A 19,169-nucleotide genomic window follows, 5' to 3' on the forward strand; every position below is an offset into this window, starting at 1 on the left:
ATCAGCGTGACATCAGTTCCGGATCAATAGAACAGGTAATACAGGGCACGAGTAATAAAAATCAAAGGACGGTAACGTAACTGGTTCTAATTAACAGCAGTTTATGGAAAACAGATCTTGTCAAATCACCTTGATTTTTTTTCTTTACCTAGGTTAAAGGTTTGGTTGAAAAGGTGATAGTGTTTGGCTTGATATGCGTGCTATTTTGAATGCTGTCAAATCAAGACAGTATGTGTTGAAGGGATTAAACCCAGGTTGTATGATTGGCTTCAGGATAGTTACAAATACAGAATAACTGTTGAACGAGTATGCGATTTAGTAATTTTATCAAAGATTAAGTGATAAATAATGAAGATCAACTAAGGATCCAGAGTAGTTTGACTTATTTGTTAAGTGAATGTATGCAAGTAAAATACATTTCAGCATATTCAGCTGGAAGACTATATATCTAGGACTGCACAGTGTAGGTCATAAAAGAAGATTTAGGGGCCATAGTGGATCTGAACTGTACCTGAGATCCCACAGCAACGGTGAGCCAAGAAACATGATGCAAATGGGCAGCAGAAGTAAAGATTGTGAAGATTGCTGTTAACAAATGAAGGCAGGAAATCGGAGTGAGTATTTAGAGAACCACATGAATGCTTCAAGAGATTAGAAAGCGTGTGCGGTAACGTGACGTGGAGTTCAGTGAGCTCCAGCTCCTTAGTTTATCAACAAGAAGATAATGGGGTGATTTGATCGATTTGCATGTATCTGCATGAGAAAGAGAAATGTAGGTGAACAGACGTTTTACTCGATTCAGTGGCTGAAAATCATAGATAACAGCAGATTTAAATTGGAAATAATGTGAACACTTTTTTGTGGTATGTAAATTTATCCTCTAACAGTAAGGGTAATTAACTTCCAAGGTTATGAAGATTCTCTGTCTCTGAAACAGAATTGATTATTTTTCTAAATGACTTAAACAGTAGCACAAGGAAGTAGTATGGTCCCTCTGATTCAAGATTTCAGACAAGATAATCATAATGTTCTACCTTGCTTTGGTAACATTAATTTTGTAATTAGAAGTCCAGATTTGGAAGCACTCTTTGTAGCTCTGCCAATTACAGGGTAATCTCTGTGCCTCAGTCACTTCTAGAATGGCTGACTGCTTCACTACATCACACACAGTATGTTTTTGTTAATTTGGATCAATTATTTTTTTAAAAAAGTTGCCCAACTATTACCCTTTCCCCTTGCTCATTGGAAGATGGAAAATAATCATTTTGCATTTATTTTCACCTCTTCTGATCCATGTCCTGGACTAGCAAGCACCATGCCAATGTTCTTCTGTATGCTTAATGTAATATCACGCTTTCATGTATGACTAATATTGGGGGGAGTGGGTGGGTGAACGGAACGTGTAATTTCTGCATTACAAGTTTTGTTGACTGACTTGCTTCTCACTCAAGGACATTTAAATAAGTCTATTTTAAAATGAGTGACAAGTGCTGTCTTACAGAAGAAACTATAATGTGTAATTTAAAGCCATAAATCATTATCTTTTATCATTTTCATTTTTATCCTTTCTATTTTGTGATGTGGTTATCTGGAATTGCTTGTAGCCATAAATCCACATATAGACTGTGTCAAGAACATCAAGCTATCTGTGCTGAAAGCATGAAGTCAGAGCAAAGCCCTACAACAGATGGCCTTTTCTTTCCATTTCATGGACACTCGTTCTCACTGGGCAATTCATTACTTTCTACAGTTGAAGCAGCTGTGGATTACGGTAATTATGGATTTAATGTATCTCTCACAATCCAGCGTGAATACTAATTTGAACTTTATACATCTCCTTGGAATCAGGTTAATTTTCTCATGATTATATGGCTTCTGATTAACTAAAGATGTTTGTGAGGCTAATATTTTCCCTGCTAGGGAAATAAATTGTGCGTGGATTACAAAATAATGGTGGCCTTTTTAGTGTTCAGTCTTGTTTAAAGTCCCAAAAGAGAATTTCTGGGTTCTGAGAACGCTTTCAGGTATCGTACTTTTGCTATGAACCTCGTCTAAAATTGTGAGATCTTTTTCGTGGTTGTCCTAGGATACATATTATTCAGTAGTAAATTATGTATTTTAATACTGATTTTTGGGAAAAGGATGCTTTTTAATAGAAATATTAAATATGTCTAGAGCTGAGGGAAAAATCAATTAATGAGTTTCTTTTTAAATGTTTGTTCTTTAAATAGTTCCTTGTTTTAGAAGGCAAATTGTTCATGTTTGTCTTAGTGCCTTTTTTGGGTCTTGTATTATCCTCTTGAGAGTAGATTAAGTTTTTCTATCATACGTTTTCTCTGGGTAACCATTAATAATTTCATACTCTTATTCTTGAGGGTTTGCCTCAGCATAATTCCACTGACTTCAGTTGAGTTGGTGGTGGTTCAGGCTGATGAAGGAGGAGAAGTGAATCTTAAATGCTTTGTATGAGATTCGAGAGTCAGGGCTGCTGCATTTATGTTCCTCTAAAACCAGCTCAAGTGGCACGTGTGGGTCTGAAGGCAGAATTTCTGTATCTGCTTTGCTCAACAGCCACCTTTCCTGCACTATAATACAAATACCTTGAGAGAATGGTCTGTATAGAATGAGTTTTCTTGGCACGGAGATTGGAGTTTTCGATGTGCGTGTAAATATATAAAAATCATCTTGTTCTCATCCTTACATTTGTTGTTCTCACAAAACCTAGAGCCGGGGTTGGGCTTCCTCGGGGTCACCCAGCAGGCTCCAGGTGGCCCAAAAGAAGGGCCAGGACAGCGTCGTTTCAGGGCTCTCGGGCTGAGGCCATGGCAAGCGCGAACACACCTTGGTTTGGTCGTGTGATCAGCTAATGTCCATGCACGTTGTGTTCACTAAGTGATTCCTTTCTGGAGGTAAAAGAAATGGAATCCTATCTAGATCAAAATACCGTACAGGAAAGCACCGTAGTATTACTAGGAAAAAAAACAGTAGCAGAATAGCTGGAATACATTTCTTGTCCACAGGCTTATTATGCCAACTGTTTTTATCATCCTGTTTTGAGTTATCTAGTAGATTAAGGGAACTATTCTTAGAATAACAGTGACCTGTGGGTTTAAGATGCAAGTTCAGAAACATGTATGTAAAGGTATTTTTACTGAGGAGCTCTAGTCTAAAATGCGGAATGTGAAGCTGCAGCGAGATGGTTGGCTGTTTCAGATGGTACCTCCGGCTGCAGTCCTTCCCGTGAGCGTTAAAACGAGCGAATGTGGACAGCAGCGAGCGGAAGGAGAAGAGTGGGGACGGTGCGCTCCCGTGTGCCGTTCAGCCTCGCGGGGGACACCAGGCGCGCCTCGCGCCTGGGAAGGGACTCCAGAGGCGCATCTTAATCGTGGCGGTTGCTCTAAGATGTTTAATCTACGTGGGATGCAGCATCCTCGTTTCCTGGAGTGCTGTTTCTCCAGCATCCCCTAAGGCTTATGAGAATAGCACGCGAGATTCGCCGAGGCTGAAGGTGTGACCAGCGATGCCAAGGCTTTTAAGCGTGGGCATGTTTGCTGGAACACTTTCTCCCCAGCCTGCAGCTGACGAGGACTGAATTAACGTGCCTCCTGCCGCCCCAGAGCGCCGCTTCGCTGCCTGCGGCTTTCCAGTTTTGTTGCTTTCTTGTATTTAGAAACCATTTGATCTTTTAGTCCATTTTTGTAGGCATCGAAGGTAAACTGACTGGTCTGTAATTCTCTTGTCTTTTCCTTTATACTGTATACAAAGTAGCCCCCACATTTGCTCTTTCCAGTCATATAGTACCTCCTCATCCTCTGAAATTTTCAAAGATAGAGCTCATTAAAGAGATTGTTTCAGCCAGTTACCTGTGTACACCTGAATGAATGTCACTTGGCCCAGCCAGCTGGAAAACACCCAGTCTTTATAAACGCTGTCTAGCACGTAATCTTTCCCCATTCTGTCTTGAGAGTTTAGCTCCTTGTCTCTGGTATCAACTGCCAGTTGAGTGCAGCAAGGTAAAGATAGTGAGTACTATAGCAAAAAGGACATTAAATGTTTCAGCTTTTATGGCATCATCTGTCAATAGCTTTTCTACTSTGTTGAGCAGCAGACCAACATTTTGCCAGGGTTTTCTCTCATTACCGTGGATTGCAGAGGCTTTTCTTGCTTCCTTTGCTAGCGCTATGTCATTTTTCACCTTGATCTCCATTTGTTTCTTGGCATTTATGTTACTCTTCTATACTCGTATGGTAATTTGACTGTGTACATACTTCCTCCGTGAGTTTGAGATCATTGAACAGCTTATGACTTAGGTTAATTCTATTTTTTTTCCCCCACTTTGGGATATTTTGCACTTCAGCTATTACTCATTTCTCTAGGGAAATGTTTGCACTCTGTACCTTCTTTTCTCTTTTGACTTGTGTCCTGTTAATCCTTTTGTACTGTCAAGTCTCGGAGATTGTCTGCTTCCTTAAAGTCCTTCATCTCTCTCAAGTTGTTTTCCTCCCTAAATGTTACGAGCTATTGTTTAATAGTYGTTTCCATCCAGTTATCTTCTGCTTTCCTCTTCTTGACTGGGTTCTTAGTACTGGAAGGTCCCTCAGCCAAATCCTGGTCTTTGTTAATTAGATTCATTAATTTATCCATGTGATAATTGTGTTGGCAGCAGCCTACAGTTCAGCTTACCCTACAAGCCGTTAAATGCTCTGGGTGCTCACTGCTCAAAAYGGTGCAATACCACGGGTGCTTGTGTTGGGCTCGGTTAGTTTTCTGGTGGACAGTGGACAGTCCTGCCCATTTTCTAGGTGTTTTGGGAACTCTCCAAACTCTAGTTACCTTGGCTTGAGCAGGTATAATAATTACACCTTACAATTTTCAGAGCTACATGTTGTTACTTACTTTAGTCTAAAGAACTGTAATATTTATAAAGATATTAAAACAGAATCTTTTAATACTCATAACACGGCTTATTTTAAAACTCTTAAAATGAGGTTATTGAGCAGCAAAAGCAGCCAAATGATAGCAGTGAAAAATGCATGTTTTCTCACGAGGGCTCTTGGGGCTCTGCTGTGGCTCTGGGGGACCCRCCTCTCTTTGAAGCCCATATGAAAAGAAAAGGCAGAAATACGCAACAGAAGAATCGTGATTATTTTTAAAATCCTTCAGTGGTGTACACCTGGTATGGCAGCAGGACCACGCTCTAAAATGTAGGCTGCATTTTCCATTCACCTCCAAATGTTTGCAGTAGCTGGGCAGGCAGTGAATTGTCTCAAGAATATTGTGGCCATAAATTCAGGATTTTCCTCCTGGCTCTGTAAATCACTGAGTCGGTGAGGAGTAGGGGTCTGGGACAAGGAGGTCTTCATCTTCCAGCTGCTTAAACTGGAAATGTGAGTTTCTGAATGATGGCTGTTCCAGCTAATCAGACTCGTCAATCGCCCGACGTGTGAGCGTGCTTATCTTTCTGTAGCTGTTGTTTGCGGTGGCTCGTTTTTCACAGGAGCTGGTTAACGTGTCCCGTCTTAATAAACACGTAGAGCAGTTGAGTGCCCGCAGATGAAGGCGCTCGCGCTTACTCTCTGGCACGCAGTGTAGGGAGACTTGCGTGGTTGCCCCGTGGGCTGTTGGAGAAGTGCGTCGAAGTGTGTCGGGCCCCAGAAGACTGCAAGGTCACTGTATTTGCTTTGGTGAAATCCGGGGTTTWAAAGGTCAAGCAGATTGGTAATTCCAGGCTATAAAGTGTGCTGAGCGGCGGCAGGCTGCAGCATGCGATTAAAATGAACAAGCCCGTAACTTTCTTTTACGGCGAAGCTTATCTTTCGCATAGCAAATACTCGGCTCCTCGGCCGCCCAGGCTCCCTTCTGGCTGGTGCTGTTRCTTTATAACGGGTTGTTGAGCGGTGGGGAATAGCGGGATTTGCCTGCATGTCCTTTGCAGTATGAAGTATTGCTTACGCTTACTGCTTACACTTACACACAGAAGCAATTTAATTACAATAGGAAGGAATAGTCCCTTACCATGTGTTGCAATCATTTTGGAAAGCACCTGATCTAACTGTGGAAGGAGACTTCTTTGATCAAGCTGCCACTTGACTTTCGAAGTAGCTTCATAAAGAAACCTTTAATTAACCATTGCAGACCTTTACTTCTGCACGTAGAAAGGCGCTCCCAGAAGGAGGGATTGCAGGAAAGCAGAGCAAATTGCTGCAGACTGCTAGTGTGATTTATAGAAGTCTTCACTTTGAATATATATGCCTCATCCATCAAAAAAAGAAGTGGAAAATAGTTTCAGAAGGATAGTAGAAATAAGTCAATAATCTGCGTTTTGTTATGCCATTTTGATGTATTTGAATCCTGTTTGAGGATTCCTCCAAAACATGTTGCAAAACCTCAAAGCCCGACTGGCTGGAGTTCAAAACCTGGCCTGGGTGGACTGATGGGAACATCTCCAAACATGAGTCTTCAAAGCYAAACCTCATAAATGCCAAAAGTGAAACAGGAACAAGAATCAAGGTGCTTGGGGGAAGCAGGCGTAGGCAGGCCCGCGGGCAGCGGGGGACGGAGCCGGGTTGCATGGGGCAGCGCGTGCCCGTCTTGGACCACCGCTGCGGCTCTCCAACCCTCTCTGGTTGGGCTGTTGTGCTCCAACGCTTGACCATTGAGGCCAGCTTTTTGACCAAGAGGTGCCATCTCCACTTTCAAACATGTCTAAAGCTCTACCTAGGTAATTTTTCACTTGTTTTCCCTTAAAYGTGAGCAGAACAGGTGACAACCTAAGGCAGCGTGTGGAGGAAGYGAGGAGGTGTCTGCACGAGCAGCTGCAGCCTTTCTCCACATTTCCTCCTGCCGCAGCGCCCTGCGGCTCCCAGTTGTTTTATTGCATAGGTAGCGGTGGGGAAAATGGAGCAGCAAATTTTGTGCTATTAGTAGTACCCACAACTAAAGGCTGAAGTCAGACGTTTTTTAGGAGTAGCTCTGTTTGTAATTCTTTCCTGCAGGAATAAGGATGGACTGTACGGAGAAAAAGAGAATAAAGCTATTTTGGAGGTTCAAAGTAGCGAAGTGGGGTTTTCCTGACTTGTGTCAGCGATGCGAATACAAATAATAACAAAAATGGATTTAACAATTGTACTGTAGGGTCTGCGTGCTTGGGAAAGAGCGGGGAGGCCGACGCTGTCGCTGCCTGCAGCGCGCGGCAGCGCTGCAGTGAAGAGCGGGCTGACTTGCCCGGGCTGCCCAGCTCCGTCAGGCGGCTCCGGGGACCGGCTCTTGCTGCGCTGCATCCCGCAAACGAGTCTCCAAGCTGCACCTGAAACCGTAAGGAGGCGCATGAGGGGGGTATATGGAAGTCTTTTGTTTCTTTTCCCTCTTCCTTTTTTTTCCCCTTAATTCAGCCTCTCAATTGCTTTAATTCCAAGCACACGCACGAACRCATCATTTTTTAAGTTTCCAAAGACTGAATACAACATTTTAAAAACAAATTACTTTCATACTAAAGAGAATGTAGTACGATCTGCCTGATTACGTCAGTGCAGCTAGGGATGTAATTATTCAAATGCAGCTGATCGCCTTTCTTGCTAGAAAAGGAGAAGTAATTCATATCAGTTTCCTGGTTACTTTAGGTTTAAATTTTTAATGATATCTAGATGTAATGTGAAAGGTAGTAAACTACTGGAGTGTTGTGTTTTATTTCTCTCTGAGAAACAAATTGAGAAACAAAACCTATGAGATTACACTTGAAATAGTCATTCCAAAGTCTATTGAAAAAAATTGGAATTTGTAGTTAGATTAATTTATGTGCTTGACGTCCGTGAATGCTGAGGACCAGACGAGCAAACCGCGGGTCCCGTTTTATGAACAGGCTCCATTCTGTCCCGCTAAGAATAACACTTCAGCATGAAAATGGTTTCTTAACGTGTGTTTGGAAATAAATATCCCTTACGGTTGGGTTTCACGGGGGATACCAGGAATGAATTCAAATGTAGTGGATCATGATCAGGTTGCAGCAGCGGCTGGGATATTTCAGGAGGACCTCTGGATGTGCGAACATCTGGGGAAAAGGGCGCCGTGGCCACGGTTCTCCCTGGGATGCTTTGTGGCCTTGATGCCGATGAAGACCTGGGCACGTAGGCTTCACGTGGCTCTCAGCAACTGTCCGTCCTGCGACCGGCGTTGTCTGCTTGTTCCCAGTTGTTTTCCCGTCTGTTTGTAGCCATCTGTCTCTTGACTTTTACTTAAATTGCAAGATCTGTGGGACAGAAGCAGTATATTTTCTTATATGTTTATAGCCAGTAGTATACAAACACTCGCTTAGATGGTAAAAACGCGTGTTTCAGAAAATGCATCTATATACACTCTTTCCTTGTTTTCAGCTTTCTGGCATTGCTACAATAGGGATAGCACAAAAAATTCCCTATGCAGAGAACAACCTCTTCTCAAAGGAAACATTAAGTATAAATGCCTGAACATGATATTTTTATAGGGCACTAAAATAATTAGTATACAGTGTGTCTTTTGACCTTCCCTTCCAGGAAGAAAATACTATTAAAATGTAGCATTAAATATGTTGTTCTCGTGCGGAGAGTTAATTTACTTTTTTGTGGAATAATTTCATTCGTCTCAAATGACTTAGCTTGCAGATAAATTGAACACAACTTTGGTGATATTTTAAGGTCATAATTTAATCAGCAATTGACTTTGGAAAACTAAATATAAATGTGGGAAGAGCATGTCGCTGAGCAGGGGTAACTACTGGTCACTTCCAGGGTTGAAATAATATTACTTTTCCATCACTTATTTTTCCCTTCTGTCTTGAAACTGGCAGAAGGCTGGAGCACTGGGCAGCAGCCATTGCTACATCTTTCTTCTCCAGTTATGTTTATATCAGAGGTGCAAAGGAAGAACAAAGAGCGGCTGTTTCAGTAGTAGCTCTCGTCTTGGGGCTGTGGACAGCCAGCCAGAGGCAAATGCTCTCGTTATTTACTGCCATTTACCTTTTTGCCCAAGGCTCCATAACCTGGTACAACCATGCCACCTGGTGTTAATTTCTGTTGTTTTATGGCCTTGAGCAGCCTTTAAAAAAAAAGAAAATAGTAAGAATTCTCTGTGTGTGCATATATATAAAATTTTTAATGCTATTAAAGGTTTACTACTATCTTCCTGTCCAAACTTGGCTGCTGATATTGCTATCAATTTCTGGTATCAATAGCAGTTGAAGTGATTCCTTTCTGTTACTTATTACTTTAAAAAACAGAATAAAGGCATATTTGTTACAGTTGTGTTTATATTTTCAAAATATATTTAGAATAAGAAATTTGCCTGTTAGGTTGTGTCTAGTCAAGTGTAGTAACTGTTTCTAGATTACTAAATGCAAATGTTACACCATAAACATCCTGCTGAAGGGCAGAAATATTCCTCAGCAAAGAGGAATTTGGTCACTTCCATCCTGGGTTCCCTGGAAGTAAGTCTGGGGCTGGGGGTTCGTGTCAGCAGCAGTATCTGTCGCTGAAGCACTCGTGGAAACGACAAGCGTGAGAGAACAGTGTTACAACTCTGTTCTAGGTTTATGTTGTCATGGGTTATGTTTGAGAAATCTTTAATTTAAAAAAAATGATATGGGTATGCGTAAAGCTTTTCAAAAGAAAATATACTAATTAAACCTTTGCCTCTTTTCCATATAGTCAGCAGCAGAATATGTGAAGTCCCGTCTGCCTGAAGTCCTGAAACAACATCTGCAAGACTATGAGAAAGACAAGGAGAACAGTGTGCTGTCTTACCAAACCATTCTGGAGCAGCAGATTTTATCAATTGATCGAGAAATGCTGGAAAAATTGACTGTATCCTATGACGAAGCAGGTATATTTGTATTTCTGTCTCAGTTATTTTTTTCTGAAAAATTTGATCACTTTCTGTCTTCAAAATACTAGTCCTTGAGTTTGCAAACTGAACTTTGTCCTCAAAATTCAGTGAAACATTTCTTTCTCCTAAAACCAAGTTGAGATAGAGAACTTTCCAGTTCAATTATTGAATACTAAATAGCTAAAAGCTGAAATGGCATTTTGTCCTTTCTAATATACTATTGTTGTTAGATCTTTCCATACTTTTTTATTGCCTCTGCAAGTTTTGCTACCAACTTACAAAATACAGTTTGGGTGGATTGTGTGAAGCCCATTATAACATTTTTTTTTCAAGCACATGTCCTATATATTGCTTTTTTCTCAGTGACTACTACTTTTTGCATAGCTAAGTGAATACCGGATAGTCACAGAATCTGATCTTTACTATTTTGTGATGCACGTAGCTAGCCAAAATAAGTTAACTGTAGAGTGGCAGAGGTCTCYGACACAGGGCTTCACAGACAGAGGTTACAGGGGTCTTCAGTTTTGGTATTTGTGTCTTGGTGGCCCAAATATTTGGGGCTTCTTCCTAGTTATAGCTGGTGCTGGTTTTACTAGCATTTGTTTTAATGTGGTTAGAAATCTCTTTCTCTATTTTTTTTTTCTTTTTTAATCCCTGAAGGTGTTTTTGGTTTTGGTCGTGTTGTTGTTGTCTCTTGACTGTGTTGGGCACCATGGCACCGTTTGGAAACCATTGTAAGCTCAACTTAAGGTTTTCTTTCAGCTGTTGACGCAAGCCTGGAACGCATACATGGTATTTCATCACATTTAGGTCATATTTGCCAGATACCAGTCCCAGCAGGTAAGTGGTTTGTTCAACCTGGTTAGATGGCAGTCTGCTAAAATTGTCGTCGTCTGAGTTTCTCTTCATTAGTTGAAGCACTGACAAGTTTCTATTATTTTGTCCTGTTACTTTGTACTTGCACTGCAATGGCCTGAAATACTTTGCTTGAACTGGTTTATCAACATTGTTCAGACTCCTACTCGTTATCAATATGAGTCTCTTAAACTGCTTTGATCTCAAATGCTCTCAAGCAACTGAAAAGGCCATTTGCAGACTGTTTATTCTTCTAACTTAAAGGATACTTAAAGGACTATGTGCTTTAGTAATGTGAAGTAATTAAAATACTCTATCAGCGATATTCACTGTCACCCAATAAATAAGCCTGATTCTCTTAAACTACTTTGATCTCAGAAGCTCTCAAGTGACTTAGTGTGCCATTTGCAGACCATGCATGTCGTGTACTTGAAGAACTGAGTCACAGGAACTCCTGAAGGACAAAATAATTAAAATAAGGGCACAGGATTTTTTTTTATTATTATTTTTAGTCATGTCTCATTCTTAATGATGCATAAGAAGTAGGCTTTGAAAGTCTTTTTTCCTTCTTTCTTCCAAATCTGTTTGTCATTTTTAACACAGAATTTACCAGCCAATGAATCATGTAGTTCTTTTTTTGCCACACTTACTTGGTCACTTCCTCTCTGTAGTCATTTTGATTGATGGGACTTTGTTAGGAATTAAAAAAGATAGTGGAGGAAATTATCAACTCCTGTCAGAAGGAAAAGAAAGCATTTTTCTTTATGGAAAACTGAATGTTTGYACAGAGAAAATATAGATCAAAAGTGCTTGAAACACGCATTTGGGAATTTATATCATGCAAAGAAACAATCATGCAGAAATGAGATGCCTCATAAATAACTAGTTTAGAAAAAGCTTAGCACATACACACAATCAAAATAGAGGGAGAGAACAACTCACTGTAAATAACAAGCCAGAATTTTAGCTTCCTAATCAGGTAGAGACACCTCTGGAGATTAAAACACTGAGATGGGACCTGCTTATCATTCTAATCATGTCACTTGTTTACTACAAGGGAAGAAATGGTGCTACCTGGTCCTGAAGTAAGATCTGACTGAGAGTAGAGCACAGAATATGTGCAGTTAAGTATAATTACAGTGGATGTTCATGACTCCAAGCTCTCTATTCAGTGTTAGAACAGTCATGTTGCTGATGGTTTTTTTGTTAGTGTTTTTCCTTACCAAAGTCAATTTAATGAGAAGATCAAGCTGTTCTTGGTATACACAGACTGAAGAAAGCAATCCTTAAGAAGCATAATGGTGAAAATAGGAGTGATTATTATTTATGGGGAAAGTACAGTCTTTTCTCTAACAGGAGACTATGTGAGATGTCAACAAAATCYATCCTGTAGACCACTGTCAAGTGTTTAATTTCTGTAATGATAAGCAGTTGGAGTTCTGTTAAGAGTCAACCTAGGAAACCAAGTAGTTAAATGTTTAAGGTACATGACAAATCGGAGCTTCACTTCTGTAGCTGGCTGTAACAAGGGCCTAGGTGTAGCACGTTAGCACTTACRCAAAGGCAGAAATATCTGTGTGCTTACATGCAATTTTGCTAAGGGCATTTCCTCATGCTTTGCACAGCCTTAACCTACCAGCTTACTTCACTGGAGCGAGGAGACCTTTTCCRTCCAGGAAAATGCAAACGAGGTTCTGCCCTGAGCTTTGCAGCAGCCCTTGACTTCTCCATGCGCAGCGCTTCCAAACACATTCCTCCCCAAAAGGCTTTTTCTGAGCTCTCACACAGCTCTAACCCACTCACCTGAGCAAATTTTTCTTGACGCAGCGGCCAGAGGAGGTTTAGGGCTGCTGGCAGTGGTGCTCAGGTCCTGGCCGTTGTCCTCCTGCTTAGGTGCCCCTGGTCCAGGTGAGGCTGCGCGTTGCGAGGAGGGAGCATGTGATGACAAAGGTATTTTCAGGTATCTGATAAGGGAAGCTGACGGGCGCTCGTCTCTGCAGTCGGAGCTAAGTCCCTATTTTTGCGTGTTTTCTCTGACCATCCATGAAGTTGAAGTGAACTTCTGTCATCTTCTCAGGAACACGTTTTGCCTTCACTTTTCTTCCTTCAGTGAATTCTTAGAGGGAAAATTGGTGAATATTGTACTTAAGTGCTATAGTTACTGGGACACTAGAGTTCTTGAAATGGGTTTAAACTGATTTTTCTTTTCCTTCCCCCAACTTCATTGTTTTGTAGGTCTCARGTGTGTTTCTTTATGTAGGATTCAATACCAACTATATCTGTTTGCCAGATGAAAACAGAAGAACTCCACTAAAACAGCCTGGGCTTTTGGGTACAACATTGTATGTTAATTTGGCCTTTATAACGTAACATACGATATTAATAACGTGCAGTTTCAGTGGACTGAGGAGTCTAATGCCTCTTCTCGTAAATCTTTCTCTTTAGGAAATCAGTATATCAAAGCTACCGAATAAAATGAATTATTCTAAAAACAGTCATTGTTGAYAAGATTTTTAGTGAAGTTTGACTAAGAAAGCTTTATGAAATGAAATCAGGCCAAATGTGGCAGATGGATTCAAATCCTTTCATAATCTTTAAATACATTAGTTTAAAAAGTGGCATTCTCGGCTGGGTTAATTTTGCGCAAGGATCGCATCTGCTCAGAGCTGGTGTGTATGATGAGTGTAACGGGATCGGTGACGGGTGGCGTTGACGTCCCTGTGCACGCTGGTTGTTTAGATGGGAGAACGAAGCCCGTCTAAACGGAGATCTAGTGCGGTGCTCGTCTGCTTCCACTGTCTTAAGGTAGTGCTGCGTGCGGTCGAGTAGGAGTTGTCTCGTGACCGCAATGAAGCTGCGCTATCAGAACGATCCAAAGTAGTTTATGTTTGTTCCTGATGAGACGTTTCTGTGAGTCTATTTTGGAAAAAAAAAAAAAAAAGGAATTCTTTCAATTTTAGAAAAAAACTCATGTTGAAATGATTAGGGAATTACAAGCGCTTGAGTTTCCAGAATATACAGGGTGGGGGAGAGGTTTGTGCTTTACGGAACTGAGTTTTGCAAAACACATTTTTTAACTAGAAGAAGGCGCAAGTGCAGTTCATTTGTAGGAAAGAACAGCACGAAGGGAATTTGGGGGTGAAGTGGCGCAGTGAYGTGCCAGTCCCATGGACCTTGCAAGAAATTTATGGGAAGGATGTGGGTACTCTAAAAATGCAGCTGTGTCTCTGGAAGTTGCTGTGACTGATCAGAGCTTCGTTCCACGGGCAGGTGGTTAACCAGAAATCTGCTGCAATTGCATAATATTTTGGAGATGATTCTAGCGTTTGCTCTAAGCTGCATAGCTTCAGCTAAAGGAAGAGATGGAGCCGGTCCGCCTCTGCGCAGGTTTGGCAGCGAGAGCCCGCCCGCGCCCGCGGATAACTGCGGGTCGTGGCGATCGCCCTCTTGGACTGGAGACCTGTTTTCTTCAGGACCTGGTGGACCTGCCTTTGCGGTGCCGGCACGGTCGCTGGGGAGCATCAGAGCCGCCTGCGGCTCTGCCCCAGTGCGAGGGACGTGCAGGCGTCTGCAGCCTGGTTTTGTCCCGGCTTATCTCATAGATCGGCACTGGGCTATTAGATTTTAGGTTTTATGGGTCTGGATTAGAAGAGCTGGGTGGTTTGGAGGAGGCGGAGGCAGCGTGTTGTGGTCTTGCCTGGGTAACGTTTCTCCTCCCTCCCCTCCCCTTCTTGTCCGTGTTCCCGCTGTTGGGAAGGAAAAGCCTCCCTTACCCTCCCTCATACATTTACAGTGTTTTTCTCAATCTTCCCTGTTCTGCAGGCTATAATCAAAGTTTAATTTGCATTGCCTGAGGTGTATGTGTAGAGCATGTAAAACGGATGTTCGGGAGCAACATGGCTGGTCTAGGAGAGAGACTGAGGAAGAATTAAAGGTAGATGGGCATAAAGGACAGTTGCATCAATAATAAAAATACCACATATCTGCCCTAAAATCAACTAYATATACGTATAGTATGTATAGTCTTACTGTTTAGGATTCGAAGTCCCAGTAAGGCAAATGTAAACGCACGGTTTACAGGTAAGAAGAAAACTCCGTGCAGTGAGAGTTGCTGTTGGAGAGTAAGCATAAATCTGTACTGATTTCCCCCCTCTCTGTGGTGTTCTCAGTAATTCTATTGCCTTTTGGAGACTGCTGAAGCTTGAAAATACAGTTCTTGCTCAACTGTTGTGCGAGTTGATGCTTAAGTGCTGTTGCAAAGAGAAGGGGAAGTTTGTTACCAGTGCGGCCAAGCGAGTACCGAGTGTTTGGTTCCCAGCCTCTGCGAAAGTGTTCAGGCCSCTCTCCTCCCGCTGGCAGGCGCCGCGGAAGCGCTTCAGGTGACGTATGCACCGAGTTTGTGAAACGGCGCGAAACAGGAATAGAAACGGGAGTGAGTTCTGGAGCGTGCGCCGACTCCGTGCACGTCACAACAAAAAGATTTACCTTCGTCTGTTCTTTGGTCTTTCAAACTCAGCAAGGTTTTGGCARGTTTGAGCGACTGTTTGTTTCTTTGCTTCTCCGTATCTTTATTTTGGTTCGTCTCCCCGGGTGTTCTTTATTTCCTTGCTGACCCTATGGCAATAGAGAAGAATACTTAAAGGCCGGTGTGCAGTGGAGGCTCCTGCTTGGCGCTGCCACTCCTCCGTACCAGCCGTTCCCTTCCTCCGAGGCACGAGGCTGATTTTCCGTACGATGATGGGTTTTGTTTGCTGCTGCTCCAGAAACCTAGGAGATACATAGCAAAYGGTCAGGCAGAAGCCAGCCTTCCTGGGTAACAGCACTGTTATTGAAACATAGGCTTACCTTACTTGCAAGAATTGTTCTCAATTTCTGTTTTTTCTGCCAGCAACAATACTTTCAAGTGCAAAAGTCATAAAGAAACATTTGTTTTTCTATTGTAGCCATTTTATCATTTACTAACCCGTGTTTTTAATCCGAAGAGGAACTTATTTTTACATTGCATWTAAGAAAAAAGGTTAACAGGCTGTTGGGGAAAGTACAGTATCAGATTTCAGATTAGAGCACATCTCTAGAAACAAACCGAACATGTATTTCATCATCTTCCAAATCTCCGTCCTGCCTGGCTAAAAAGCCCTTCCCCCTGCTCCCGCCACGCACCAGATTTGCTGGGAATAGATTGGCCCCGTCGTACCCGTGAGGCAGCTCCAGGCAAGGGATCTGCCTCTTTCCGACCTGCTGCTCTTTCCAGTCGATGCTCTCAGTGCAGGGGTCGTGCTGTTCAAGTAGAAAGTCTTTCTAGCACCATATTCTATCCTAAGAAATGCAGCCACTGGCAGCCGTGTCTGTTTGAGCATGCTCTGAGCCTGGGCACCCAAAATGCTTTCCTTTCTGATTCTGGATACCGGGGAATCTTTTTCCCCATAATTTCACAGCAGTCTCAACCAGCGCAACACACCTCCTGCTTCTGCAGACTGTATCAAAGGCTGGACGTCCTTCTTCTGTTGGTTCTTGCTTACGTCCGGTCACTGCCTTGTAGTTCTGCTGGTCTCTTCACATTTTCTCTGTCTCTGCCTGAAAATTAATACTGGGTATGTGCTTGCTTCTTCTCTCTTTCTCTTGATGCTTTGCTGCTTTTCCACAGCTGAGATGATRCCAACAAGGGGAGGACAGTGATGATGACTAGATCAAAGATGATGGTAATGGTTTATGGTTTATATTTTTACATTTTATGGTGATGGTTTATATTTTTGAGGTCATTATTCTACCAATTTTTTCTTGGTTCCTGTGTAGTGAAGCTGAGATGAGGCAGCAGAACATCCTGTTCCTCATGATGTCTTGGCTACCTTGGAACATGGTGTCTGATGGCATTTCTYGCGTCATCTAGCTGCCTTGAGATTTGGGGGCAGCCTTAACACACGCTCGCTGCAGCCGCAACACCTTCCACCGTCTGCCCGGGATGTTTCTGTTGCAGTTATGTCCAGCAACCTCCTTGCTGTATCCCAGAGAGAACTGATATGGAAATGCTGTGCCAGGCTTCGACCTGGAAGCAGGGCTCCAGGGGGATGTCCGCTTAGGAGGCCGTGCCGTGGCCTTCATGGAGGAGGTCCTGGCAGCGTCCACGCCAAGCAGAGCAGGCTGCGAGGGAGGCCGGGGAGTGCTGCATGGGCCGGTGGAAGTGCTGGGCAGAGCATAAATACCGAGGGGGGAGGCCGAGCTTTTAGTGACCATTTAGTTGACTGAAGTGACCCATCAGGAATAGAAAAGCRGGCCTGTGAGGTCTGCAGAGAAACGTTAGCGATGTGCGTGTCCGCAGATGCGATTCTGCAGCAGCAGCTCTGGAACGGGGAAATGGAGCAGGTCAGGACGCCTGAGGCAGAGGGACGAGGGGTGCTCGGAGACAGYGCTGTGGGAGACCCTGGCGATTAGAGAAGATGATGACAGACAGCAGATAAGAAACTTCAGCTGAGGAAAATTGTGGAAAAAATAAGTAATGGTTAAAATCTAGGAAGAGGAAAGTCTCGTTTGTCAGTTTTCTCTTGGACTTGAAAGCAAGCTGAAAGGGGAAGAGGCATGTTGGAGAAGCGCGGGTGTTCAGGACAGGTCCTGGAGGGAGGTCTCTCTCGTGGGAGTTGTCACGTGGGTCGCAGCTGAAGAGAGGAGCTGGGGCACGGCGGAGGTGGCTCCTTACAGCAGAGGGATGGGCAATATTCGGGGTAGAAGGATCGAAAGGGAGGAAGGAGCAGCCAAGAGCAGGGTAGGAGGGTACATGTGCTGGGGGACCGAAAGGAATCACAAGGAACCATGTAATACCTGGAAAAGAAAAAGAAAACTCAGCAGAGGAAAAAGGAAGACGAGGGGACTCAGTGGAAATAACTGCACTTTGCGAAGGGAGTCGCATAAAACAAGGATGGTGGCAAGATTTCAATCAACTTCTGATACCCTCACAGCCGCTGCGGTCTAGGTTATCTCTCTGCCTTGTTTCACTTCTGTAAGTCTGACACGCGACTTAGGCTTATCGCTGAACGCTCGACTGCGATGCACGTTTTGTGCCGTAGGTTTCCGTCCGTTATCGCTCCCTCTTAATTCAAGCTCCCGAATTGCTTTTGCTCTTATATTGGTCTGAAGCATCACCCTCTGCTCCCCTCGCGCATCAGCCGCAGCGTGTCCTGGCTGCCTGTGGCATCCTTGTGCTACACGTGTCCCCGGGAAGGTCTGCTGATGACAGATATCCTTCAGCCGCTTCCGTACCTTCGTTTTTCTTTTCTTACATCTCTTGACCRCTTTTTCTCTCATTCTTTCCCCTTCTGCTTAACTATTGCACTTCYTCGACATCTTTTAGCTTCAGAAATTAAGATTGTGCAGAGCAAGACTGAAGCAAGTAGTCAGCAAACCACAGGACCCTGGTTATTGTGCCAGGTCTGGGAACGCTGCCCTGCGCCCGTCCCGCGGGACGCCCCTTCCCAGGCACCRGGCTTTGCCGTCAGCTCGTTTCGTGTGACCGAAGCTTTCAGGCCACCGCRTGGGACCCAACCGAGGAGCCTGCGGGGCAGCAGCAGCCTGAGCCCTGGGAGCAGCCACAACCCCCCCGGTCGCTCTCCCTCGCGGGGCCRCGTCTTTGCGCGGGCTGAGCCGGGCCTGGCTCCGGCGTTCGGGGAAGAGCAGGAGAAGACATCGACTGCGAGAGCCGCGGGAGCGGGAGACGGGCGAGCCCCTCCCGCGTCGCACGGCCTGGACGGGGAGCGCGAGGAGGAAGGCGGCTCTCCAGCCTTCCCGCCTGGCAGTCGCGTCGGACGGGAGCCTGCAGCTCCGGCGCGCGCTGCTCCGTCTGGCTGCATTTACGCCGGGCTGGTTTGTCCCCGCAGCGAGGCTGGCAGGCGGCCCAGGAGCTGAAGGGGACTYGGGGTGAGATGCGAGAATTTGGACGTCGTGCGTGAAGTGCCTCTGCTTCCTGCACGGAGACGTAGGTGTCCGTGCGGATCGGGGGGAACCGGCCCGGGCCCGGGCTGGGCGGCAGCCGGCGGTGAGCCGCTCCCGGCAGATCTCCTTGCAGCAGAGCTCTCCAGGCAGCTATCGCCTGAGCCGGGTCATGCCTGCGCTCCCTAATTCCTTCTAATGCATTAATCAGGTCTTTGTACTCTGGTAAATTTTTGTTCTTTAGCTAAAGCAGTTATGTAAAAAACAGTAGAGCTGGTGCAGCCTTGACTTTTACAATGCACCTTGTCTTATGCTAAAATATAACACCAATAATCTTTTCTGACTAAGAGGAAATAATAAAAAAAAAAAAGGCAAACAAAAAAATCCCCTGCTATCTCTGCAGCCAGTATACTACAGGTTTTAAATTTTCTGGTGATTTTSTTTTTAAACTGCTCAGCAGGGTATTATTCAGCCAACTGCACCGAGGGACTAATATAACATGTGTTCTCAATTTTGGACCCTTTATGTTGGGAATTTTCCAT

General features: G+C 43.9%; 1 protein-coding gene across 1 annotated transcript in view; it reads left to right on the forward strand.

Annotated features, from left to right (window-relative positions):
• Window positions 1–19,169, forward strand: part of PPM1L (protein phosphatase, Mg2+/Mn2+ dependent 1L) — a 102,092-nt gene that overhangs the window by 64,398 nt on the left and 18,525 nt on the right. Inside the window, exon 2 of the mRNA XM_085304033.1 lies at window positions 9,682–9,852. Coding sequence (XP_085160159.1) covers window positions 9,682–9,852 — 171 coding nt within the window. The remainder of the gene's footprint in view (window positions 1–9,681; window positions 9,853–19,169) is intronic.

This window comes from Rhea americana, unplaced genomic scaffold (genome assembly GCF_003343005.1).
Source record: "Rhea americana isolate MKP2758 unplaced genomic scaffold, rheAme1 scaffold_202, whole genome shotgun sequence".
Taxonomy (NCBI): domain Eukaryota; kingdom Metazoa; phylum Chordata; class Aves; order Rheiformes; family Rheidae; genus Rhea; species Rhea americana.